Source organism: Anser anser (assembly GCF_964211835.1).
Source record: "Anser anser genome assembly, chromosome: 3".
In the NCBI taxonomy this organism is placed as follows: Eukaryota; Metazoa; Chordata; class Aves; order Anseriformes; family Anatidae; genus Anser; species Anser anser.
The window spans coordinates 50,321,550-50,347,500 of NC_139722.1; the positions used below are offsets into that span (position 1 = coordinate 50,321,550).

The 25,951-nt window shown below is 49.3% G+C and overlaps 2 protein-coding genes across 11 annotated transcripts in view; both read right to left on the minus strand.

Moving 5' to 3' along the window:
- METTL24 (methyltransferase like 24) overlaps nucleotides 1-4,384 on the minus strand; it is a 42,708-nt gene extending 38,324 nt beyond the window's left edge. For 2 of the 3 annotated variants that reach the window (XM_083828052.1, XM_083828051.1), the window contains exon 1: nucleotides 3,996-4,384. In XM_083828052.1, the coding sequence (XP_083684178.1) occupies nucleotides 3,996-4,307 (312 nt within the window). In that variant the 5' untranslated portion in view covers nucleotides 4,308-4,384. The remainder of the gene's footprint in view (nucleotides 1-3,995) is intronic. The other variant, XM_083828054.1, reaches the window with a different exon arrangement.
- A 10,083-nt stretch (nucleotides 4,385-14,467) lies between these two features.
- Nucleotides 14,468-22,900, minus strand: DDO (D-aspartate oxidase). Of its 8 annotated transcripts, none has more exons than XM_083828346.1 (7): nucleotides 21,291-22,900; nucleotides 20,736-21,010; nucleotides 20,287-20,487; nucleotides 18,908-19,111; nucleotides 18,627-18,735; nucleotides 17,901-18,077; nucleotides 14,468-16,590 (listed from the first exon to the last, which is right to left on the minus strand). In XM_083828346.1, the coding sequence occupies exons 1-7, from the start codon at nucleotides 21,476-21,478 to the stop codon at nucleotides 16,023-16,025; spliced, it is 1,722 nt and encodes a 573-aa protein (XP_083684472.1). In that variant the 5' UTR covers nucleotides 21,479-22,900; the 3' UTR covers nucleotides 14,468-16,022. The 8 variants fall into 8 exon arrangements, with proteins under 8 accessions (XP_083684472.1, XP_083684471.1, XP_083684474.1 ...); XM_083828345.1 differs by having other exon boundaries at nucleotides 20,736-21,013; XM_083828348.1 differs by having other exon boundaries at nucleotides 20,371-20,487; nucleotides 21,291-22,899.
- Nucleotides 22,901-25,951: the final 3,051 nt, after the last annotated feature.

Below are 25,951 nucleotides of genomic sequence, written 5' to 3' on the forward strand. Positions count from 1 at the left end.
ATGTTTGTAAAAGCTGAGACATTATTCACTCACCAACACACATATGTATTTGACTTCACCAAAGTCAAAGACTAGACCAAGTTTTCTCCAAGAATTTTGGCTCTTGCTCATCAAGATGCAGAGTAAACCCCTACCCAAGTATCCAAATCTTATCAGATTTTAAAGATGTGAAGTCAGCTTAAAAACAATATACATAAAAGTAGAATGAAAACTTCTAATACATTTGCTTACCAGATTCACAGAACAATTCAAAAGGACTCTTCGCAGAAGCCCTACATATCACCGACATAAGTGAAAGTAGCATCGCCATTTTCAAAGTAAAAATAAAAGTTAAACTGTAAGTAAAATCTTAGCATTAATGCAATGCCAAATTGCTTGGAGTCATTTTGAATTTGCCATATTATTAACTGCCTAAAAAAAAAACTATAAAAGAGTTATTCCCTATTGCTTTGAAGATAACACTGCATTAAAGATGAGAATGCATCAGTCATTGCTGAAGAGAAGCAGTAGCCTTCTGGACACAGTTCTTATCTGGGGAGGGGGGAAACAACAATCCAAAAAACAGCGAAAAACAGTCTCTATCTTTGAAGAACAAAAATAAGAATGTATACAAGTATAAGTAATGCCTACAAAAATATAATGCCACAAAATTGTTCTGTTTTAGGCAATGATACTTCATGTTTCAATGTATGTTGTAACTGCAGACAAAATGCAAATGGACCCACGCAGCAAAATCTTAGCTTTAAATCACCGAAGGCAAAGATTTTTATATCCATAGATGTGAAAGAGCATCCAATGTCATCAGGTTAACTTGGGCAGTTGCCACACTCCTTGCCTTTGAATAGCCCCAACAGACAGAGAGGTTTACAGCGGATATTACTGTTTTAAAACAAAACGTGGTTGTTTCCTTCTAGTCTTAAAGAAGGCACGCTTTCAGAAATCCACCTGTGGCTACAGCCTTGTGACTTGAAGCATTACACCAAGTCCACCTCCCAGGAATCCTGGACTGCAAAACCCAGCCAAACCCATGCAGAAAGCAGGAACCCGAACCTCGGTTTTTAGGAGAGACACAGTCACAGAGCTTGCCAGCATTGGCAAGGACAACTGCAGGAACTTAAAACATCTGCCCAGACTAAAATCTTTTTCTTTTTTTTTCCTGTGCATAACTGTACTGCACCATGTAAAACTTCATTTTTCTTCTCCTCCTCCTCCATGGAAATAAATCTGCCTAGAAGTCAAATAACTCCAACTTTTCCTAGGCAGACTAATGGAAAAGGCTCCCCCCCATTTCAGAACACAAGAGCCTAACGTGGCTTTTTACTGCAATCACTGCGATAAGAATTTGCTGTTACTTCAAATTCCAAATGCAATATTTTAGTTGGTTGTTGTTGTTTTTTTACTGTCACACCCTGCAATAACATTTTAAAACTTGCCTCTGATGCCTGTGGGTGTCAGTGAGAGTGCAGATCTCACTGATGCCTACTACAAGAGCTGGTACACGTGTCAGAATTTAAATTGTTTACATGTAGCTGGAGTTTTGTTATCTGCTCTGTACATTCCCATACCAATGCTCAACACAAGCAGAGTTTAGAGTCAGTTTATAAACATATTTGGTCATTTTGTTATCAACAACACAGTTTTAAGCACTCCCACCAAACTGCAAATGGGATCACTAACTTCTGTTTGCTTTACATTTGCAGCACATCATGCAACTCTCCATGTTCTTCAGAAGACCATCGAGAAAGCCAAACTTTGACTATTACTTTCCAGCAAGAGCACCAACAGTGACTTTATTCCCTGTGGTTTTCCACAAGTATTTTTCATACGTGCACCTTAGGTGCTAAGGAATGCACAGACACTTGTAACCTCGGTGGTAAACCCCTTCCATCTGCCATACTGTCCCTCTGTCCACTCAAAGAGATTTATCAGTGATCAAGAAAAGCACGCGTTTACACTAGCAATTTCCTGCAGACACAAGGGCCACTTACAGGCAAATCTCCATCCTTCCCACCCTGAGTCTTTTTTTTCACCCTTTCGGTGCTGTTGTTTGCTTAACTGCAGCTCTCCTTGAGAAATAAATGATGACAGAACTCTGCTTCAGGAAACTTTAAAGTAATTCAAAGTAGTCATCAGATAATTTCCCTGTGTGTTTTTGCAATTTCTTTTATAAGGCCAGAAAGTAGGATATTCAGCTAGACCGATGGAAACTTTCTGTTCATCAGCCTTTTCCTTTAATTCAGTGATGTAAGCTGAAGCAGAGTTGTAATGAAACGACACTAAGGAAACGGAGCACGGCTCACCGTAGCTGATTTCTTACTACTGCCATCCTGCTGGCTCACACATCGCAATATATTCCAACAACAAAACCAGCAGTGAGGAAAAACACCCCTGAAAGCCTCTGCAGACTTCAGAAATGGACCGACAGTGGTTTACGGACAGATGGAGCGTGCAAAAGCATACAAAACCCATGGCGAACGACAATCCCAACCTGGCAAAGCACAGCTGAGCTGGCCGCATCCCTCTCCACCAGCCCAAACCTGCGCACACCAGCCAGCTGCTGGCAGCAGTCTGGTGCTGCCACCTTTCTCCAACAGGGCTGGAAGAAGCCGCAGACCGCTGGTGTGAGTGGCCATGCCTGGTAAGAGCCCTCACCTTGTCTCAGAACAGTCTGAAGTGACCTAGGGAAGTAAAGGATTTCCTGGTGACAAGCCTATAAATAAGAATAAAACCAAAATGAATCAGTCCTCTTCTTTAAGCTATCGTACCTGATTGCCACATCAACAAGTAAAAATGGCAGTATTCAGACCACTTCCCCTACATCTTCACTTACCAACTCTCTCCCCAAACCAGAAATTCCCAGAATTTCACTCCCACTATCTCCACAGCCTTATCTTCATTTCAAGGATTAGATTTTCTTAGTCTGAATCAACATGCTTCAGCCAAAGGGCTGAACATGGAGACAACTTTGTGGTCTCAGACTTAACCAGGCAACCCCCACTCTACTCTATATTTCCTAATATTTTTCACTTGAATTAATTACTGGGATTCAATTGAAGCCTCATCAGCAATGTGCCAAACACCATCACCCTACAGCAGTGATGTTTGAAGCACGTCACCTGGAAATGCATGGAAACATACTGTGGGACGAGTGAGCCGCGAGCTCTCCAACACCACGAAGCACTGCTAGGTCTCTGGTGCGATGGGCGCTCTCTCGTATTGCTAGTTCTCCCCTGCGATTTCCTCAAAAAGATCACGAAACAGGTTTAGGGCGTGCTTTACTTTTGTCTCCTGTGTTTGATGCCATGCTTAGCACGTGTCTTCAAGAAGCTATCTGAATCCACGTGGTAACAACTTTTTTCCTATGAAAGCTAAAATTATCCCATAATTACAATCATTCAAACGCTGGGCTTTAGGAGAACACCAGCTAACTCAACATTGACCAGAAAAGCCACAAAACCTGACACTGCGAGATGTAGACGCCTCAGCGAGGTACCGACACCAGGATGCCGCGTGGTTATCATGCTGAAGAACAATGCCACCCTGTGACAACGCCATCCTCATCACTGCCACGGTGGTGAAGGATGTAAGGCGTCATCTCATTTCTCCTTCTAAAGCCTTCAGGAATCCAGGGAGAGAAACCAGCGGTTTCCTTTTCCCATCACAGCTCCCCACGGAAGACGAGGCGAAACGAGAGAAAATCTAAAATTCACGCAATGCAAGAGCTCACAGATTACCTCCGCTTTAAATAAACTACTGGGGGAACACGTGCAAAGAGAGGAGAGCGGACTTGCACACGGGCACGGCCGGGGACACCTGCCCAGGTGGCGTCTGGAGGGGACCAGGAGGTCTCCCTCTCCGTCCAGGCAGGCTCTGGTGGCCGCACGTTCAAAGCTCTGCACCAGCACCTCGGTGTCCCGACACGACAACCCCCCGAGCTGCCGCAGAGCCACCCCCCGGCTCCTGTCGCGACACGGCTGCCCTCCCCCGGCCCCTACCTTCCTGCGGGGGCCGCCCGGGGGCTGCGGGGGGCAGCAGCCGGGCTGGGCGCCCCGCCGCCGGCCGCTCCGCACGTAGGTCACCCGCCGCCGGCCCGGGGGCGCCGCCGTGCCGCGGGACTGGGGGGGACCCCGGGGGGGAGCCCGGGGGGGAGCCCGGGGGGGAGCCAGCCCCGCAGCCGCCGCCCCCCGGGGCTTCTCCTCCGGGCACCAGGATCGCCGCATGCCCAGCTGGAGGCAGAGGAAGAGCGCGGCCGAGAGCAGGCAGAGGCGGAAGGCCGAGCCCCGCCGCAGCGGCCGCTCCTTGGGCATCGCGGCCCCGCCGCAGGGCTCATGCCGCCGGCGGGACGGGGCTCGGGCCGATGGGGCAGCGGCGAGACCCCGCCCCGAGCGGGGCCGGCCGGGGAGGGGCCGCCACGGGCCCCGGGCACCGCGGCGGGAAGGGGGCGGCGGGGCCGGACCCGGCCCTCAGCCCTCAGCCCTCAGCCCCCAGACGGCAGCCCTCAGACCCCAGCCTTCAGCCCCCAGCCCCCTGCCCTCACACCCCGGCCCCCCCCCCGGGCTCCCTGCCGGTCAGTTTTGGAAGGGGAAGGCCCGGTGGCAGCAGGCGTGTGGCTGTGAAGAGAATCCCGCAGCAGTGTGAGGGGATCGAGCTCCCCAAAGCCGCTCGAAGTTTAAACGCTGAGGGACTGAAGCTCTCCTAAACGCTTTGTCAGAGCACAGTCAAATAAATGAGGTCCATCAGGAAGAAACATCGGGTCTTTCCCATATTTAGCACCCAATGTCCACTTGCTGTTGTGCTGTTGTCGTACAGCTTCAGTGGAAAGCTCTGAACCCCGCCACTCTTCTGGTCCTCACCACAGCACAGCCCTAAACACTGATCTTGTGAGGGTCCCCGCCAGGCTGATCGGCCTCCCTCCGTTCATGAGGATGCGGGGAGCAATCCCCATAAAGAACAGCCTGGGAGCTTGGTGCTTCCTTGATCCTTTGTGTTTTAACAAACGGCTGCATTTCTCATGCCTCTCCCCCATCTCTTTTAAACATAAGTCTGCCCATCTCAAACAGAACAGAGGGTTTCTAAAGACAGAGAAAAAGGCAACACTGAAACAAAGACCTCAGGAAACCTCAGGTACCTGGACTAGCACAAGAGTCAATGGGAATTAAGGTGGCACCTTCAAATTCTCACCTCTCCAGCATCCAGCAACCTGGAGTGACTTGCGAACTGATTTATTTCCCCATGAATCAGCTGCAAAGGCACCTGCCTGTGAGCAGCTCCTGTTGGGAGGAAAAGGAAATTAAAATTCCAGCATCGTGCATGCAGCTCCTGTTCGGCCGGGGGAATCATCTCAGCCTTTCTGAGGTGCCAGCAAATGCATTCAGGCAGTTTCACAGCTTCTGCAAAGCACGCTTGCTTTCTGAGATGGGCAGCAAGCGGCCTCCCCTCCCTGCTGTCCCCCAAGCAAGTTGGATAGTCTTAGGGGAAAATGTATCATGCTGGATCCATCGGAGCAAAAAGCGCTGCCACATAATGCAAGGAGTAGCAAAAACACCAGCTTTGAGTATGAGCATGACATTCCTACTGAGAGCAGTGAGCGTTATGCCTTCATAACTGGAATCAAACTTGGGTCCTGATGTGTCTACTACTATTTCTACCACAAATTTCTGCAGCTCCTCTCATTTCTTCAGAGAAAGTCCTTAAAAACATGAAATTCTAGCAGCAGAGTGCTAAACTTCTGCGAGGAAGAAATTTAACATTAACGGAAGTTCATTGCTTCAGTCCTGTCTCTCCTGCTCATAAATTAGATCTTGCCTGGGATGCTGTTGTGTAGCAAAACCTCTCCTGACACTGGTAGCTTTCCATTACGCACACACCAAACTTCAACAGATCACATCCTAGTTCAAAGAATCCTAAAAGTCCATGTGAAGCAAATGCATGCCGGGCTCACAGCACTAAGGGCAGCACCAACTTGCTGAGGTTGGTTGTGGGGCTCATTTAAAGAAGGGGTCAAGGTGAGGCTCTCTGTTTGCTCCAGAGGACCTGCTGCTGTGTGGCCAGCTGAAGCCAGCCAGCTCAAGGAAAAGGTTGATTTGTGGATTTGAGAACATCACAGAAAAAGCAAGACAAGGACAAATTCCTTCAGTTTTCCATTGCCACCTTCTTTGCAGCAGTCATTTGATGCTGATCTCTTTTACGGCCATTCTCAGCTGTAATGTTCTGCCTCCACCCACTGTCATGACTTGTGTTCATCGTCTGGCTCGGCAAAATGTCTGCCCAGATCTCTATGCAGAATTAAAGTCCAGGCAGGAAAAACACCACTGGGAATTTATTGGATTCTCCAAGGGCTGTTAATGGAAGTAAAGTGTCCCTCCTATAAAACGAGAGAATGATTAAAAATGCTCTTTTCTACTCAGCTTAACAACCCCATTTGGTATGAGCCACATGCCAAAATCTACAGGACAGAGCGAAGGACGACCTTTTTTCCTCTCCTCCCTCCTACACTCCTGGCTCGCGCTTTGAAAGCTGCAGTGACGTTGGTCCGTGTGCCTGAAAACAGAGAGCTTTTGTGCAGAAACTTCCACAAGGTCACGTTAAAAGTGGCTGCATAAAACGAAGCACAGCGTCCCCCTGCAGAAGATGTGGGGCTGTGCGTGGGGACTCATCCTGAGCCTGGAGGAGGCAGAGCTTCATTCCAGGCTGGTTTTACTGCCTTGCACATCTGTGTGCTGGGACTCTGCTGTAGTCCTCTGGAATGTGGGACAAAACACTTGGAGGTCCCTGGGTGACTGTCGGTGACTGCCGGGCTGCCAGCCTGGTCTCACTTCTGCCCCTTGAAGTTGAAAACGCTGGCCGTATTCACCCGTGCACAAGGTGACAGACCTTTTGCAGGAGCTCTGCTTAGTCCTCCCTGTGCACTAAATCCCACGTACAACTCAGGGAAAGCCTCTCTTCCTGCTACCTTTTAGATGCTAGTGACCCAGAAGCAAACTGGCCACACAGGTCTGTTATCCGCTTACCGCTGCTGAGAAATATGCATCTGAAAGGCTATCGTAGCAAAAACTCAGCTGCCTGGAGCACTGAAACCACTTCTTAGCTCACCGCTGGTGGGCTTGGAGATAACAGATAAGGGGACTGTTTGTGCGGCCTCCCCTCGTTCCTCCTCACGCCGGCAGTCTGTGCAGGCAGCCCAACAAAAGGCCGATGGTGCTGCGTGCCAGCTCCACGCCGGGGACACAGGCAGCAGCGCTCCCTCCCCGCTGACGACAGAGAGATCCAGACGGCCTGGCCATGTGCTCTGAAATCGATGAAAGGGATTCGCAATAATGAATGGCCTGAAGAGGGGATCGTAGACCAAGCCTTACCTCGGAGGCATGCTCTTGTGCATGCCCACCTGCACCTAGCGGTACCCGTGCACATGCTCACGTTTGTGCTGGAAGAAGGCTACAAGAAGGCTCGTCGGTAAGAGATGCTCTGCAGCTCTCTGCTGTCCCCAAACCTTCCCTTTGTTAATTCAGGCCTAATCTTTGTGGCAACCGCGATGAGACTGTTGCCTCCAGCAGCTGTATTTCTCTCCTAGGACGGAGCAACAGTGATTTTGCATTCTGTGTTCTGGACGAGCAAAACTCTGCCTGCTTTTTGCAGTAAAGGCTGACAAGTTCATTGAACAGATTCCAGTCCACAAATTGAAAACAGGTACCGCTATTTTTTTTAAAAAAAAAGACATTCCAGTTTACAGGAATTAAGCAGGTATATCCCAAATTCAGTTCAAGTGCTATCGCAGAAAGATTTTTGCGGTATTAGTTTGTTGTCTGTATTCCCCCTGTATCTCCACTGTAATCCCAGACAGATGTCCAACTTTGCGTAAAAATTACCCTGAGTTTCTATTAGAAACTCCATTTTTCTGTATCTTTTACAGATTACCTTGGTCTTAATCTGGGTGCAGTTTTCTCCTTTTTTTCTTTCTTTTCTTTTTTTTTCATTTTTTTTTCTTTTTTTTTGGATGCAACCAATCTTACAGGCATTTTTGCACTTCTGAGCCTGAGGATGAATATCTTTCATTAAAACACGTGATTTGGCAAAAGGATTCAATCTATAATGCTCACAGTTCTGCCAAGCACCGCAGCTGGGTTAGTAATTACGGCTTTAAGAAGTTACATAAGCCTTTCTACTACGTGCTTTTAATGGGTTTACATAGCGCAGTCCAACGAGAGCATTTATGTAGGGGATGGCAGCAGCGCTGGAGCGAGGGAGCAGATGTCAGAGTGGCTTTCATCTGCAGGCGCCCGGGGAAGAGGTCCCCCCTCCGGGAGAAGGGCCGCCCGCCACAGCCCGGAGGCTGTTCAGCAGCAGAAGCGCCAGGCAGCAGCTTCACCAACACATGGAGACCCGCAGCCGATGCGCTGTGCGCTTGTTCTGTTTGGCGGTGCTGCCCGATGCACTGGCGTGCGTCCGTACAGTTTGTGCCTCATTAAAGGCGATAGGGTCAAGGAGAAGCTGGGGGCGGCTGGCAGCAGCCTGGGTGGATCTGGTGGGTGAAAAGCAGCGTTCGGGACAGGCTCTGCAGGAAGGAGGTGTGCAAAAACATCCCGGGCCCCTATGCAGGTGAGCTTTGAAATATGCATCCACCTTTACGAGAGGTTTCACCCATATCTGAAGAATGTTGCAATGCTCAGGGCGTTGCAGCAAGCGGGAAGTGACCCTAGCACCGAGACTGGCAGCGCAGTGGCTGGAAGGGGCAAACTTTTCCGCTAACTTCTCACTCCTTCCCTTAATGCGAGGGACAGAAAATGGTCACAGAGGTACAGCAGCGGGAGCTGTTAGGGATCACAGCATCGCAGCGTGGCTGAGGCGGGCAGGGACCCCTGGAGGCCACCTGCTCCATCCCCTGCTCAAGCAGGGACACCCAGAGCTGCTTGCCCAGGACCACGTCCGGGTGGCTTTTGAGGATCTCCAAGGAGGAGACCCCACAGCCTCTCTGGGCAACCCGTGCCTGTGCTCCGTCACCCGCACAGTGAAGAAGTGCCTCCTGGTGCTCAGAGGGAGCCTCCTGTGTTCCAGTTTTGCCCACTGCCTCATGAAATCAAGGGCTTTTTGCTCAGTCTTCGTGCTGGAGTGCTCAATCTTACACTAAGACAAACAGCAGCAAGATTGCTCTCAGAAACCCAGACAAGAACATTTTAGGGCATGATTATGTATGAGATGCAAGGGAACGAAAAAAAAGAGAGAGAAAACATCTGCTCACACGGAGTTTATTGCCATTCACTTAAGAGGCCCATTAAATGCCACAAAAAGCTATTTATCCTTCTGTTTGAGGCAATTACCCTGCTGCAAATCTCCGTGGCAGTTCTCCCCGTGATTACTGCTGGAAGTCTGACATTGTGCAGGCACACTCACAGCACGGCCAAAAGCCACAGCAAGCCTTGGAGGGATTTTCAAAAGCGAGGTCGCCGGTGCTTCTCGACGCGTCTCACCCAGCACTTCACCTGGGGGAAGGTGTGGGCTGCTTCTTGGAGCCCGAGGTTTCCTGCACGTTCCCAAAACTTGGCTCGTTTACTGCACTGATCAGGAAGCAGAGACCCAAGTGACTGAGAAACCTCCCCACGTTCTTCAGTGCTGCAAGGAGACCCAGCTTCCTGGACCTCAGGTGCTTAAGCCCCTTTCTTCTGGAAGTCAACAGGCTGTAGGGCATGCAGGGACGAGAGGCTTTATCCCCCTGGAGCCCAAGCCAAAAGCCCCTGGAAAGCAGACACAAGGCTCCCTCCTTGGCTCCAGTGCATCCCCTGGAGGAGGTTTATTTTCCAGCCCTTTGCTTTATCCAGATTGTCACCTGGAGCAAGGACGGCGATTAACCTGGGAGCCCTGCCACAGCAGATAACCAGGACGAGTGTTTTCCATGACATGGTCAGCAGCTGAAATCCAACAAGGAGGTAGTTTAGAACAGGGACGTGAGGACAGCACGCGATGCGTGGGGTGCACACGGTGTACGCCTGTTAAAATGTGAGAAAAACCTTGTCCGAAATACCTTGTCCCCTTGTGGGTAATGCACAGGAGGATGACCACACATGGAGGAAAGCAAAGCGTTTTAACAGCGCTCTCCTACTGGTGGCATGAGATGAAGTCTCACAGGAGAGAAACAAAACAGAGAAGAGATTGCCTTAAAACTTCTGTTACATTTGGAAATAACATTTCATCGAAGCTCACTTTCAAAAAGTTTCTTTCCACTTTCTTTTCACCTGCCTTTTTTCATATGGCTGAATTTCAACGCATGTCATGGCTTAGGCTGGGATGGCGTTGATTTCTTTGCGGAGGCTCACACTGTGCCGTGCTTTGGATCTGTGATGAGAATAGGGGTGATAACATGGGGATGTTTCAGTTGTTGCAGGGCAGTGATCGCACAGAGCCGAGGCCTTTCCTGCTCCTGGAGCGAGCTGTCTTGGTCTCGACCCGTGAGGTCTGGCACTTTTACCTCTCCAGTTCACTCCCCACCTGGGGAGGCTGAGCGAGTGGCCGTGTGGGGTCAAGCTGCCTGCCAGGGTTAAACCACAACTGATCTCCAATTTTCCTCCTCCAAGAAATGTTGACTTTGACGTCTTTATTGAGAAAAACGGGCGTTTGGAGGGAATTCTCTGGAAGGAAACGGGCTATTTCTAATCAGCCCTAAAACACTGACAGTCACTAACACCTCAGCACCTGACTGCCGTGTGGGAGACGAGCTGCTCCCCAAGAGCTGGGTGAGGCTGGAGCCCTGTGGGGATGGACCTGGGGGACGTCCAGCTCCATAACATGGGGAACCACCGATGCTTGGCTACCCATGGCAATGATTTCCCCTGCAGCCTTTTGGTGGGTGAAAAGCTTCACAAGACCCTGTAATAGCAATAGCTTGGTTTAGGATTATAACCTAGCATTTCTATTAACAACAGCTTCAGGTGTGCTGCTCCCCTCACATTTCTGCTTCCTTGACGCTTTTCTTTTTAAGCTCTCCCCGTAAGATTTGATGGCCCTAACTGAACGTGATCATTTCTTATGCTCTCCTGCAGCACCCAAGTTCTCCAAGCCAGCAGTGCCTTACAGGTAAGTGCAACCCCACAGGCACCCACATTTCCACCCTCTGAGTTCAGCATCACGTCGTTTGGGCTTTCTTACCGAGCTTGTGGGTTTGTGCCAGTAACTGCTCGATCCAACATCTCCCTCTGGTGGAAAACAGGGAATAAAGCAGGATAAAATAAACCGTCGTGCAGCGTTACGCAATTCTTTAAAATAGCTGCGGAAAAAACATAAACCTCGGTCCAGACCATGATTTTCCCTTTAATTACTACATTTACTCCAAACCAAAGGAATTTGAATGTGTCACACTGAAGTTTATTCAAGTTGTACTTGACTGGAAAAGAATTATAATGAATGGGGAACTCTAATTTTCCCACGTTTTTCAGAAATTTGGCAATTTGTTTTAAATATAGGCAAAAGCCTGTATCAAGACAATATGTCTTTATGGCTTTGTTTTTGCAGAGAAAACCAACGAAATCCCCTCTTGCAGAAAACTATTATTTTGTGCTCAAGTTCTAAAATCCATCATGCAGCCCGTCTGCTGTCTGCAAGTCGTAAGGACGGATAAAAACGTCTCAAAATATAATTGTTCCTTTTCTGTGCCATAATTATGCCTCTGAAGTTCATTACGAGCGTGACAGATTGGTTGCCATCTGCCAAGAGTGCCTAGTCAACGGCGATTAGAAAGCGTGGGCAGGAAGGCACGGCTCCGGTACGGTCCCTTTAGCTCGGGTGTGGACACACATGGGCTTAGGATGGAGAGCCTCCCGGGGCCGGGCTGGTGTTGAAACCTAATTATCTCTCCCAGGGATTTCAGACAGGTGAGTGAAGGACCTGGGAGGGGAGGATGTTGTGCTAGGTAGGAGAAATTACCATGCCTTGAGTGAGCCCTGGGGCTGACGTGGGCGAGGAAAGCATGAACGGCTCCTGCCTGTAGAGAGACAGCAGCTTTCCACAGGTGACAGTTACCTGACCTTCTTTAAGGGCTCTTCCATCACCATGGAAAGTCAAGGAGGCTTAACGACCTCCTAATTAACCCGTTCCTGTGTGCGGGTGTTTCCCTGACACCTACTTGGCGTTTCCAGGTGAAGACTACAGAGCCGATGCAAGAGCCCAGCCAGATTTAGAGCCAAAACTGAGTTTTGCAAATTGCTCGGATGCCATGTTCAGCTGGAGCCAAAGAGTTCACAGTGGCCACACCTTTGCTTCAGCTTCTGGCAAGGACCTTGGGTGAAGAGCAGAGACTCAAGGATGCCTGATATCACCAGAGACTGATGCTCAAGGCTTGGGCAGCTAAAGCAGGGAAGGCCTCACCTCAACAAACTTCAGGGGTTCAGTCTTTGCATGGCATGACCTTAGCGGGGAAGAAAGCCTCTGTGCAAAAGAGTAATATTTTTAAAGGATTTTAAAGTAATATTTTTAAAGGATTTTCAAGCTAGAGATGGGGAGAAAGCAACCAGGCAGAGAGGAGCAGGGGCGGAAGATGGCATGGCCTTAAAGGTGCTGTTCTAACATCTTCATAACCACAAGTAATCGGGAAATGGCAAGGCGCGATCTGGACAAATAAAGCTCCTTTAACAGGGCACAGGAATTGAAGCAGTCAGGCTGCACGTGAGCTTGCTTCTGTTTGCTCTAGGTCTAAAAATAAGATGTGAGACTAAAATGCTTGGATTTTACACAAGGGAACCGACCCAACGGAAGTGTCAGAGCCTTTCCAGAAGAAAGACAGTTACTGGCTTATTGTAATATCATGATAAAAATTACATGGGCAAGAAGCAAAATAAATCACGTCCAAAGGAGGAAATGGAAGAGAACACGAACTCTTTCAAATGAAAAGTAGAAACAGGCAGGCTAAAAAAAGACTTTGAAGAAATAATTTGCTAATAGACCAAAAGCTTTCTCTGACCCATCAGGAGCAGGGGGCTGCCAGAGGGGCTGCAGGTGACCAGGGAGTGCAGTCAGCGGATGATCAGGGTATCAAAGGCGTTTGAGGTCAAATAAGCCCTAACAGAACAGCCAGATAGATCACTTGTGTCTGCATTCAGCACAGAAAAGCTCAGTGAAATTCCCACAGCACAACCATTTGTTAAGGGGATAATGCAGAGAATCTGCCTCGGATTGAAGGGCCATTAGATGAGGTTTTAGATGAAATAGATGAAAGAGATAGTAACAAATTCATGAGAAGCAGATGTTACTCGCTCGTGGGTTTTAAATGAATGCTAATGCGAAGTTGTTGCGCTGTTAGGGGTGGTGTGCAACATTTTACTTACAACAGCCACGTCAAAGAGGATGTGACACTGGAGAATGACCTGGAGAAATGCAATAAATCTGACCCCCATGGCAGGCAAGCGGTGAAAGCCACGATAATAAATCAGTTGCAAGGGCAGGTATGGCCTAGGAGGGAAGGCTCAGCAGAGCTTTGCAGCGAGGAGCAGTGACGCTGGGCTTCACCAGCATCGTACAGCAGCAGAGGAAACGAGGAGGCTGCAGAGTAGCACGACCCAGTCAACGCGCTCTGCTTGCGTTTTTGGAAGGTTTGCCTAAACTGTCCCTGAGGGCATAAAGAAAGGGCATAAAGGTGGGCAACAAGGAAGAACAAAGATGTGGGATGGCTTTGTGTGAGCAGCAGCTACATAAACCAGGGGTCTTCGAGACGGGAAAGAAGTCTGAGAAGGAGCATGGCATAGATCTAGAAATTCATGCGGGGTCGTGGAGAATAACTAGTTGCTGGTTCTCATAAGAGAGATGGGGGCATTAAACGACGTGTCCAGGTTCAAGAGAGACATAAGGGCAAGGAGCTCTGTGCCTGGGTGAAGAAGTGCCTCCCTTTATGGAACCATGCGATGTCGGGGACCACAAAAGCACGGGATGTGGTCCAGAAGCCATCCGACGGACAGGCGGATATTAGCTGTAGTAGTGTTTCTAGCTCCAGATTAAGCTCAACTTTTTGTTACTTTTTAAGGTTAATATCAAGATCAGGAAAAAAAAAAAAATCTCCTGTTTTTTAACCATGTATTTTTTTGTTGTTCTGTGTTATCTGAGGACAAAGCAGTGGTTCGACAAGCACCACACCAACACTGCTGCCAAAAGCAGCAGCTCTGCCCGCTCATACCACAGGAAAGGACAAATTATTGGGGGGGGCGGGCACAAAATTAGCATCTAGAGCCGAGGAGAAGAGGCCAAGACCGCTGAAGGCAGGGCTGGCTTAGGTTGATCCAAGCACTAATTGACCCGTAATTTAATTTGATGGTGCTCCTTTCGGCAGCTGTCCCTTGCGCAGGGCAACTTTCCCTATTCCACCTGCGAGCAGCAGGAGCTGGCAGCCACTTCTGAGCGTGGCAGTTACACAGGGGCCTTGCTTGGCCCTCTCAGGCCCCTCTGAGTGAGAAAACCCCTTGTTTATGGAAGAAAACCCTACAGAAATGACCTCTGCTTTGCTATTACAATTTTAATTTATCGGTTAATTCTAATCATGTGATTTATTAAAAGATTTTGATCTGTTTTGTAATTGTAAGGACAAAGAACTACTCAAAAGTGGGTGCTAACACTTAAATAAGCCATTTAAAGTCTAATGAGCAGTTTAATCACTAACAGATATTCATCTTGTACTTTGACAGCAAGCTCTAATTTGAAGTGCTTCTAAACATCAGCAAATATTTTTTATTTTTTTATTTTTTTACTGTGAGGGGGACTGAGCACTGCCAGAGAGGCTGTGGGGTCTCCTCCTTGGAAAGCCTCCAAAGCCCCCTGGAGATGGTCCTGGGCAAGCAGCTCTGGGTGTCCCTGCTTGAGCAGGGGTTGGAGCAGGTGGCCTGCAGAGGTCCCTGCCCACCTCAGCCCTCCTGTGATGCTGTGTGATTCTGTGAATTACGGGGAGTATCTTCAGACACATCAAAGGGCTTGAGTCACTGAGTGTAAAGTTCAGCTCAGCTTCTGCCATGGAGTGAGAGTCCGGGCTCCTGTGGCTCAGCTTCCCTCCAGGAGAGGAGCTTGCTCGCATCCAGCTACAGACAAATTAGTGTTTATGGTGTTTATCTAGAGTTAAATTGCTCTTCTCTCCCCTGTGCAACTGCAGTTGGTGCTACGATTCTTCTTGGCTTGTCACTGGTTTATTTATATCAGCTGTTACAAGGAAAGCTGCAAGTGCTGACGAGAAGTAGAAAAGAAATGTTTGCACTGCCAAGCCCACCCTGAAAAATTCTCTTCCTTAGGATACAGGGCACGTCAATGCTGCTGTTGGGGGGAAGAAAATATCTGTGTCTGAGAGCAATATCTGTGGTACATGGAACAGAAGAGTTGCAAACAAGTGTGAAAGATGATGTAGTTCATGTGAGTTCACATGAGCAACTTCCTCTCAAAGAAATGTCAAGATACAACAGGTATTTAACCTGCTCTTAAAATCATGCTTGTCTGGTCGGTGTGCATGAGTGGCCTAGTAGTGTTTTCTGTAGGAGCCGACCTGGAGCACTGTAATGCAGCCCTAGGCAGGGTTTCCTTTTTATTTTAAATCTTACAGGTAATGGTAAAGTTTGTCAGCAAGGTGGCAGGAGAGAGGACAATACTAGATTAGATTTGGTACAACAGGAGAGAACTATTTTTTACTGAATCTGAACCTAGTGCATCCAATACCCTTTCCAGGCAGGCGAAGAAATACTTAATTTATGTTATTTATACCATACTGAAGCAATCTGATTCCTGCTATATGAAGGATATTTACGTGTCTCGCATCCTCCTCGGTACAAAGCTAGAGGAAATCCCCAGGGCAGGAACAATAGATGGAGGAGATGGACAGCTGGACTAATACTTGGACTGACCCATCACACCTTTCCAAGGGGGCTGCTGGAAGCCGGGTGAGATACCACCGAGCATCTGCAATGGCACAAGCTGTTGATTTAGGTTTCTTCTCTCCAGCGATGGAATCAAAGCCCAGAGGAGCAGGAAATGCTACCTTTGCCTGTCATAAATGGGAAAGGAGGCTCAGGGACTCAAAGTTTGGCCCTCGATGAGGAGCCCTGCAGGGCAGCAATGCACTCTCCCACCAGGCGGGTGGCCTCTTTGGCTGTGCCTCTGTGCACCGAAAAGCCACCCGCTCCGTGCCCGTAGCTGTGGACCACCAGGAGCTTTGCTCCTCCCCGGCTCAGGACCTCTCTCTGCAGTCTCACAGACGACCTGGACGGCCTGAGGCCCACCTTCACCCTGACATCCTGAGCTCGCTGCAGGGAGGGCTCAAGAGAGCGACATCTGTCGAAGATGTCCTTGGTAGTGCCAGGGTCAGGGGAGAGACTCCAGCTCCCCTTCTCCCTGGTTCCCCCCAGGGTTACGCTGTCTATCCCCGGGTAGACGTAAGTCGAGCCGTCCCCGTCCCGGATGAAGTGTTTCACCCAAGGAGCGTGCACCTTGAGAACCTGCCCCCTGACGGGGAGCAGCTCCGGGTCCCCCCCGAGCTGGTGGGCTCCAATGCCCGTGCAGTTGACCACGACGTCGTACTCCCTGTGCAGCTCCCATAAGTCTGCAACTTTTCTGGTGTGCACCTGGACACCGTTTGCTCTCAACCTGAAAAACAAAGAAAAAAGCCAGAAGTGAGGTAGAAAGGAACCTCCTAGACCCGCGTGTAATTATTATGCACATTAAGTACGCGAGATGGCCTTTAACAGATCAAAACCAAGATGGGACAACAGGTGGGATAGAAAGTGAAGAAAACCACATGGGGCTTCTGTTTGTGACTTGACTGATTTGGCCTGATCAAAGCTATGTTTTTAACTTGTTTGGACAGGAAAAGGTCCAGCACGTTGATGAATATTACACAGCAGGGTCTGCCATACAACCCTAGATAGACAGACAGATCCTCATGGACTCAACAACTCTTTTCTGTAACGGTCCCAAGCTTTAACAGCTCAAGCAAGCTGAGGTGCAGACCCAAGGCACACCTGGTGCTCCGGGGGCAGGGGTCTGGGTGCAGCAGGATGCTGCAAGAGCTGGTAAGACCTGGGGAGGTCTCACGCAGCCGCCCTGGCTCGGCAAATTGCTGGGAGAGCCCCCGAGCACTGTCATTGGGATGCTGCCATCACGCCATAAAAAGTACACCAATAAAAACTGCTGAAAACTCCTGAGTTCAGGCAAGAGAGCAGGAAAAAATTCCTGAATTTCATTTTTGGACCAGCAAGGTGGGCACAAAGACAATTTTCCTTGTGGATTGCCAAGAGAACGGTTTACAAATACAGCTCAGATCCCTGGAGTTTTGAGAATTAGTTACATGCATTAGCACGTTCTCATTTCTCGCCACCAGAGAGAAGAGAAAGAAAAGGAGCTCGATCGTCTTATTAGACTGCGTCCTTTGAGGAATGAGAGGGCTGTAACAGGAATAAGGCGAGACGAGATATCACGTGGCAGATCCTGAATGGGTTTAACAACTCGCTTGTGCTTCAGCAGAGCTTTCCGACTCGGTGAGTGATGCAGCACGACAGAGTGTGTGTGCGGAGAGATGGCGCGGCCCCGGCGTGGCCCTGGTGGCACTGCAGCACGCCCTCACGGGCTGCCTGCTGGAGCAGAAACATTTTCTCCCACGTTGCAGCGAGATGAAAGGCGTCCAAGCAGTCAGCTCGGCTGGCAATTTGTACCGCGGCGTCGGTGCACGTCTCTCCGCTTGATCTCCGATCAGCCTGCAGCCTGTCGCCTTCTCTCAAGTGGAGACAACCGTTTGCTCATTTCAGAGGCACTCACACAGCCTAAATGCACGCTCCAGCTCTCTGCGCTTTCCCTAGTTAGAAACAGCCCTTCTCCAATTTTGTCCAAACCCAACAAGCTCCCCCCAGCTCCCCTGGGCCGGGGCTTTTCTCCGCGCACCCGTCCTGCACCAAACCGACCTCTTCTCCAGCCACAGCAGGTAGGGTGGGCAGTCGCACTTCAGCGTCGTGAAGGCCTGGCCGGATCTGTGCTGTGGGAACTTCTGCAGCTCTGCTGCGGACATCGGTCGAAACCCCAGGACGATGTCAGACCAGAAAGGCACCTCGTCTTTGGGAGGGGTTTTAAACACCTGCCAGCTGGAAGGACACAGAGAAAAAGCTGCAAAACTTAGCCGCTAAAGCTCTGCCTCGTCGCTGCAATCTTAGCACAAACCCGAGGATTCAGGAGTCTGTCCCCATCGACCGTGCCCCGCCTGCTCTCCAGCCCTGGGGCTGGTGGCAGTGAATTTAGGGAAATGCCCAGGAGGTGGGAGCTGCGGTCCAGGCTTCGTGAGAGAGCAGGGCTCTGTTTTTCAGACTGCCTGCCCAGCAGTTTCCCAGCAGCTGTGAACGGACAATGAAGTCCCCTTGCAGTGTCTGCAAGTGGTAGACGGCAGCATGGAAATCATCCATCAAAAAAAGACATTTGAGGCAGGCCAGTCTTGAGCGGTTTCTCTACACACACCCATGCACGAACTGTGCTTGAAAATATGTCCTATCCGAGCAGCTGCAATGCAGTTTCTTGGGAATATGCTCATGAGAGCTACTCCATGGGGGGCATACTCCTGAGCTCCAGCAAGGAAAGCCTCTGCCTGCTCCAGCACAAAGCACACACGTGCCAAAGGGTGCCCTTGAGGCTGCTCTTACCCAGAGACCAGGTGGATGCCAGCCTCTGACGCCTCGGCCGAGTTGCTGATGGCAAAAAGGTACGTGAAGGTCTCTTTGAACCACTGCTTCTGCACGTGGATTGGCGTGCCTGCGTGCAAACACAACCAAACGCACAGGGGAGTGAAAATGCAAAGAGGAAAAGTATGCAAGCCAGCATCGAGGAGATAGGACAGGTGGGGATGCAGGGAATGGTACTTTTCCTCCCGAAACGCTGTGCATTGCTGCACCCCGGGCACGCAGTCACACCGGTTTGCACGCACCTGGGTAGGTGTGAGGGATGAGCATCCCGGCTGCCACGTCGCCCGTCGTGTTGGGGCTGAACTGCTCCGAAAGGACGCTGAGGCGGCAGCTGGGGAAAGCCTCGGAGATGCAGAGCGCTGTGGACAGGCCGATGAGCCCCGCGCCCACCACTGCCACCTTGGGTGCTGCCATCTCCAGGGCGCAGAGCTGGCGGGGACAGGCACCTACAAGGTGAGGAGCAAGGCTGAGCATCAGCACCTGCAAGGCCCCCAAACCAAGGACTAGATGGGCCCAAAGGAGGCTGGACAAAGGCAGAGCTGATAAACCCTTCAGATTTACCTTTAATTAATTTACTAAATTAATTATTGAAGTTTTATTAAATATGAGAGTCAAGGGGCACCTGCTGGCTTGGGCATCCTGTGGTGGACTCCTGCCAAAAGTTCAGGATGCATCTAGTGGAGAATTCTCCTTTGCCTATGCCTCTCCCATTTTCCTGGATCATCTGCCAGTATTGGCTCTTGGAAATGATGCTGGGTGAGACAGACCTTTGGTCTTGCTCCTTTACAGTCCTACTCTCACCCTCCCTGCACTTCCTATGGGAGTTGCTCATCCTTGACTGCAGAAATCCAGCCTCACCGACTGCTCTCTGAGAACCTCTTCTGGAAAACGGTGCCTGCAGTTGTAAGGGAGGGGCTGATTTCACATTTTCCTGTGGCTTTCAGCACCTTTGATGCAAGTTTAGGCAAGAAAACTGCGGGATCACATCTATTTTCAAGATTCTTGCTCATAACACTTCACGGCTTCTCACTTCCCCCTGTGGTTTTACTGCTTAAGGTTTGATATTCCTGCTGCGTGGGAAGGGAGGGGGCCAGCACTGCTGCCCATCATCACATTCCTCCTGCACCGCAGCCCAGCGGTGTTACGACCCCTCTTCCTCTTCTTCGGGCAACGCTTAAGTCTCTCCCTGTTAATCATTACATCTCCTTTCACGAGCCAACCATGAAAGTGCCCACGCAGCAGGGAGAGAGGGCACAACGCGGGGGTGAAGATGAACCCTGAACCAGCACCACTGACCCCCCCGAACCCAAGCTGAAAGAATTCAGCTCTGACCACCAGCTGCACCCCTCAGCCCTGCCAGCGCCCCAAAGCTGACAGCCTTGCAGCCTCAGCCTCCTGCAACAGGGATCCCATTTGGCAGAACATCAATGGTTTCTGTTCCCTACCATAGTCACCAGGATGTTCTGTACCGGTAATAGTTATTAAAAAAGGAAAAAATTGAAGAAAAGAACCAGAAATGAGGGGATTTTTAATAATGCTGATGTTCCCGGCCTCCTAGCAGCCCACGGTCAAGCACAGTCGCTCCTTCGGCCGCCCCCCGGAGCACGTGTGATGGGTGCACCTTGCATCTGCCGGAGGCCTGCTCTCTGCTGCCCGACCCCGTGCAACCCTTGGACTACGCTGGGGCTTGGGTTTCCCAGCTGACCTCTTCGTGGCCGGGGGAGAAAGAACCTGCAGCTCAGCGGCGGTTCGGGTTTCACCGCAAATCTTCCCAGTTCAGGTGGGATTTTCGCAGGCGGTTTGCTGGCAGTCGGTCCCAGTGCTGCAAAATACGGCAGGAGGGCGAGCAGGAGGGCGCTGCTGGAGCCCGCAGGAGCCCGGCCCCAACGGGCACCTGTCAAGCCGTGGTTCCAGCACTCACTGCTGCAAGACCCGAGCACAGCAGGCTTTAACGTGCTAACGTGCCAAAAATTAACCGAGTGCAAAGCAGAGGCTAAAGGCCGCCCCGCTCCTATCGGCAAGGACAGCCGGGGCTGTACAGAGCTCCTGAGGCCGCAGCGGTCTGGGTACCTGGGAGGGCTCCCGAGGACAGGCTATTTCGGTCTGACGCGGCAGCTGGCGCTAAGCTGGCACTTCTCAGAGCCGTTTGCGCCGAGGGTTTTGCAAGAATAAGTGTTAAAAAGGCAAACCAGTTGCAGTGACTGCTGGCGCTGGCAGGGCTGAGGGAAAGCTGCTGCCCCTTCCGTCCTCCTCGGCGGGCAGCCTCCGTACCTGGCGCTGGCCGACGTGCCAGCCCGAGCGTGGCCCCACACACACACGTGGGCCGTTCAAGAAGCACGACTGAACTGCTGAGCAGAAAATGAACAAAGGGGGAACTAAGGAAACCCGAAATGGTTACGCTTGCAGTCCCGCGATTGTTTTTAACCCCACTCCCCCCCCCCATCCAAGTGCTGAAGCATTCCCTTAAGCCCCTCAGGCCTGCGGTGCCCCAGAGGCAGGCTGGCTGTGCCCGCCGTGGGCTGAGCAGGCTGCTCGCTCCCTCCCTTTCCCTGCAGAGCAGGCTTCTTTCCTTACACACTACCCAGCTGACAAAGCCCAAATCCCAGAGAAACGAGAGGGAAATACCTGGAGTGGAGAGGCCGGGCTGGCTGTGAGAGCTGCCCCGGCCCCGCCGCTGCTGGCGGAGCTGCGTGCGCCTGGCCCAGCGTTGGCTCCCGTCCCGGGCAGCCGCCGAGCTCTGCTCTTGTCCCAGAGAGGAGGCTCCCTGGGCCCCCCTGTCCTGTTTTAACTCCTTTACGAGCAGTTAGCTGCATAGTGGGTGCTTCTAATATTGCCCTGAGGTTGCTGTAATACTCAAGAGATCCTGGCAGCAGCCCAGGAGGCGATAACACGCAGGGCAATGACAGCCGTCAGGGTGGGTGAATAACGAGTCCCTGCAGAACCACAGGGGCCCGGCCAGCACGGCCAGCCAGGGCTGTTGGTTTTAACATCGTCATCAGAAAAATGCAGCTTTGCCAGAAACGGAACTGTCTGCAGGATCAGGGGGATCCTGATAACATTGTACAGCACGGTGTCTGAGCTCCGGGGCATGTGGCGCTGGCGTGGTGGCACTTTGGCCGATAAAGTACCATTTGGAGGTGGCTCCCCTCCAGCCTTCTGCAACAGCGTTTGCCATGAATCCTCCAGGCAGAAGCCTTGTCCTCATAGCCACCTACTTCCAGATTGCTCAGCCCCCTGAGGGTATCAGGGCACCCACAGCAGTGGGGCAAACAGCGCACAGGCTGCGTGCATGGTGCCCGACCTTACCTCCCAGTCAAGCTGCTCTTAAACAGTAAGGCTAACGACATGACATAATACGCGTACATAATCACCAGCCTTTATAGATGCGTTTTTCTTCCTTCAGTGGTGAAAGGAACAGGGAATAATTTTGTGAAAATTATAGTACAGCTTGATTTTTTATGAAAGTTTTTAGAAGGTAAAAAAACGGGGTTGTATAAGACAGGGAATGGGGCAGAGGAATGGAGAAGGTTTGCTTGTTTAGAAATGAAAATGGTGATGGCTTGATGTATCTATCACAAAACATACACTATTTTGAGTCACTGATGGGTATGTACAGTTTTGGAGAGGAGCCTTTCAGATGTGGAAATCTCTCCCCCTTCAAATATCAACAGAGGTCGCAGTGCCAGCAAGATTAAAATTGCCCGTGATTTTTCATCCTGAGATTCTACCTCTAGTTGCTTATAACTTTGCCAAACTTAAAGGATTTAGGATGGAAATTTTCTGTATCAGATGTTTACGCACGGCTGAATGTTTCAGGGAATTCCCAGTGGGCCTTCTCCTGAGAATGAGATTCAGAAAATACATGCTGGTTTGTGACACCGACTCTTGCAGTAATCTCATTAAATAACTCTCTTTCTTCCATGTGCTAAAGTATTTTGGAAGGATGATCACACCATGCTTTGCTAAAGTGCCCATAAGTAATGCACACCATATTTTAGGGTGCAGGAGGAGCTCTGTCTTCTCTTTCTCTGTAATCTGAATGTGTGACTTCCCACCACAAAAGTTTGTTTATCCCTGCAGGGCTTTAGTGCTGTTATTTTTCTTACCCCCTGCTCTTCACTGATACGAGCAGCACGATACAGAACGTCTTTGCTCTAACTCCCAGAGCCCCGGCTCACCAAAAATTAGCCATTCTGTGCTGAGGCCTTCAAGATATGAGAAGTTTTTGCTACTGATGTTGTTCCTTTCTCATGAAAGGTGGGAAAACTCACAAGAAGGGACAGGTCCTTGCCCACGTAATAGCCCAACTGCCTAAGTCTCCCTGGATGTTTGCGTATATATTCTGTGCATTGCACGAAATGTGTGTTTTTCAGCCAACAAAAAATTGTCAAATAGTATTCCAGGTGCAGCATTCACTACAAATTCTGTGACAGTGGCTGTTACTCCCTTTGGCTGAGCGCAGCTCGTGATTTGGTCACTCAGGAGGAGGGGGCCACGCTTCCAGAATCAAACAAGCACAACCCTGGACATACCTGGAGCTGTTTCCAAACAACTGGCTGTGGTATCTCAAAGCACCGTCGGCCCAGCTCCAGCAATGCTTAAGAAATGTTGCCCTTTGTTTAACTTAGAAATCCCTTGGCTTTGTGTGTGCTCTTGAAAACAGCAGCAATGATAAACAGAACTGACCTCTGTGAACACAGCAGTGCTAACCTGTTTCTGATCTTATCAATGGTATGGATCCCTTCGCTACCACTTCTTTAACCGGTTCAAAGATCAAGTCAGCATTGATGTCCATGGCAAGTTAGCCTTTCAGCACAGAGGCTACGCTGCTCCTCATTTTACTGCTTCCACATGCTATTTACTCACTCCTAATATTTACTCAATATGAGAAAGACACCAGCAATACTGACTTATCTGTTGAAAAACTTTGTGAAAATATTGCTCAGAGATCATCCATTTATCCCTGGTTCTTTTGCTATATCCATGATCACCTCAGTAAAAACTGCATTTCATTTTCATCAATGGCAACGAGACCACGGAGACAATCTTCTTAAGAATTGCCCCTTGGTGTTCGTTTTTCCTACTCCTGTGCAAGCCAGCTCTATCCCCACGAGACACATTAGGAGGCAACATGAATAACGAGATGCCTGTGAGCACTGGGTCCTACCCACAGGGCCTGCAACCAGCACCCGAGCAGTATCGGAGCCTGGTCAGACAGGAATGCAGAAGGAGAGGTATCTGTCACTAGGTGGGGAAGTGATTCCTCACTGCTTCTGGTTATTCATAAACCTAGGCTAGTAATTTATTTGAAAGAGCTGTTTTTGTGTCCAAACCTCTTTGCAATCAGATTAATACATCAGATATAACAAGAAAAGGATACTTCCTCATTTTTAGGCTTGATTTTTCTCAGCATCATTAAAATCAGTGCTCTTGCAGTCAGTATCAGAGGTTATTCAGATGTCTCATCTTTAGCAAATATTTGAACAGGCTTTCGGTGAGCTGTTCTTACTGTTTTTCCTCATCTCCTGCATAGCATTTCTCTTAACAGAATCACTCACTATGGTTACCTTCAGGGAAGAACCTAAATCACCTGGCAGGGACATACAATGCCATCGAAAGTATGAATGATGAAGCCAAGTGACGGGTGTAACTTGATCAGAATAAATAAGATTAATAAAATCTTGGCGCAAATTGCGCTAATTTGAGAGTTAAGAGAACCGGAAAATAAATAAGACTCCTGAGAAGGGCTAAAAGGACAAATCACAAAGAGTAGGGCTATAGATTGCTGCAATCCTCATTTTCTGTATGCTGTCTGTCCACTCCGGTTCCTGCATGAAGAACTTGCACTTAGTTTTCACATCAACTGAACACCAGGTGGATGTCAGTTGTATTGTTTTGTCATTTCTACAACATCTGCAGCTCTTTTTGTCGCTATTGAATTTGTCCTAGAGACTACTGCCCCAGCCAGCTTATACAAATACTGGCAAAAAAATAATCACACGTGTTTTGCTGCAGCAGGGATCTCCATGAAACACCAGAGCACCAGCCCAGCTCCTGCCAGGAGTGTGCACCAAATGGAGAGCTGGTGAGTGTCGGAAGTTGATCAAATTATATAAGGGTGTAAAGATTAAATACTGTGTTTGTCTTTATTATTGCATGTAACTGCAGATGATAAATACACACTTAAAAAATCATTAGTCACGTATATTGTATTAAATCCACATATTCTGGGCAAATAACTCTTTCCCAACAATGCATACTTCTCCCGTGTTTCCAAAATGCACACTTCAGCTGGCACACAATCTGGTACAAAATGGCTAGGTTACCAGCACACAGATGTGCTCTAATTCTTCTTCACAAGAGATGAAGCAATGCAGATACGGCTTGATTGCATTTCCCTTGATAGCAAAAAACTTATTCTTTTGTCTACACTCACCGTTTTCTTCTTAATCTGAATTTAATTTATCTTCTACAAATCTGTTGTGGGATTCAGGCAAGCATCTTTAAGATATGCTTGTGCAAGTGTGTAGGATGAATCCAGACTCTCCTTTTAGCAGCCCCAAATGCCGTTCTGGCATCATGCCTCCAGAGTACATGCGACCTTGCATTTTATAAGCCCTCGTGAAAGGCACACGCAAAGGCCTTGTATGTTGCTCAGCCCGCTGCTATGGAGGCTTCCTGAGTGACTGCACGTAAGGAGCTGGTAAAAATAAACTGTGAGAGATGCAGGAGAATGCCAGTGAGACCTCCACCCCTTTTCGCCCAGAGCCGGGGTGCCAGACTGTCCTGGGTTTTGTTACACAAAGCCCCTCAGCCCCCAGGCAGGGTTCGCTCCCTTGTTCAGACACTCGGCACCACCCAAAGCGTTCAACACAGAGTGCACACAGTTTGCAGAGCTTTTTTTTCTACATGGTTAAAATTTTCATAAATTGAAAATCATGTCAGCTATTAAAGTAGAAAATGAATCTTTTCACATAGTTTTAAAATACAGATTCAAAATAGCAAATACATTTACTTAATCATTTCCCTTAGTTATCATTAAATTAATGATAATTGCTCTTATTCCTATTTTTAACTCAGAAAGTATGTCCCTAAAAAATTGAAAGACTGTTTAATAAAATATTATATCAGTTTCAGGATAAAACACATTATTATTGTGCAATAATGACCAGCAATTAAGACAGATAAGAATTCTAATCCAATATCTCATAAAACCATTACAAATCTCCAGAGCCATTGACCAGCACAATAAATTTGCACTAAGATAGAGATGACAAATATAAACA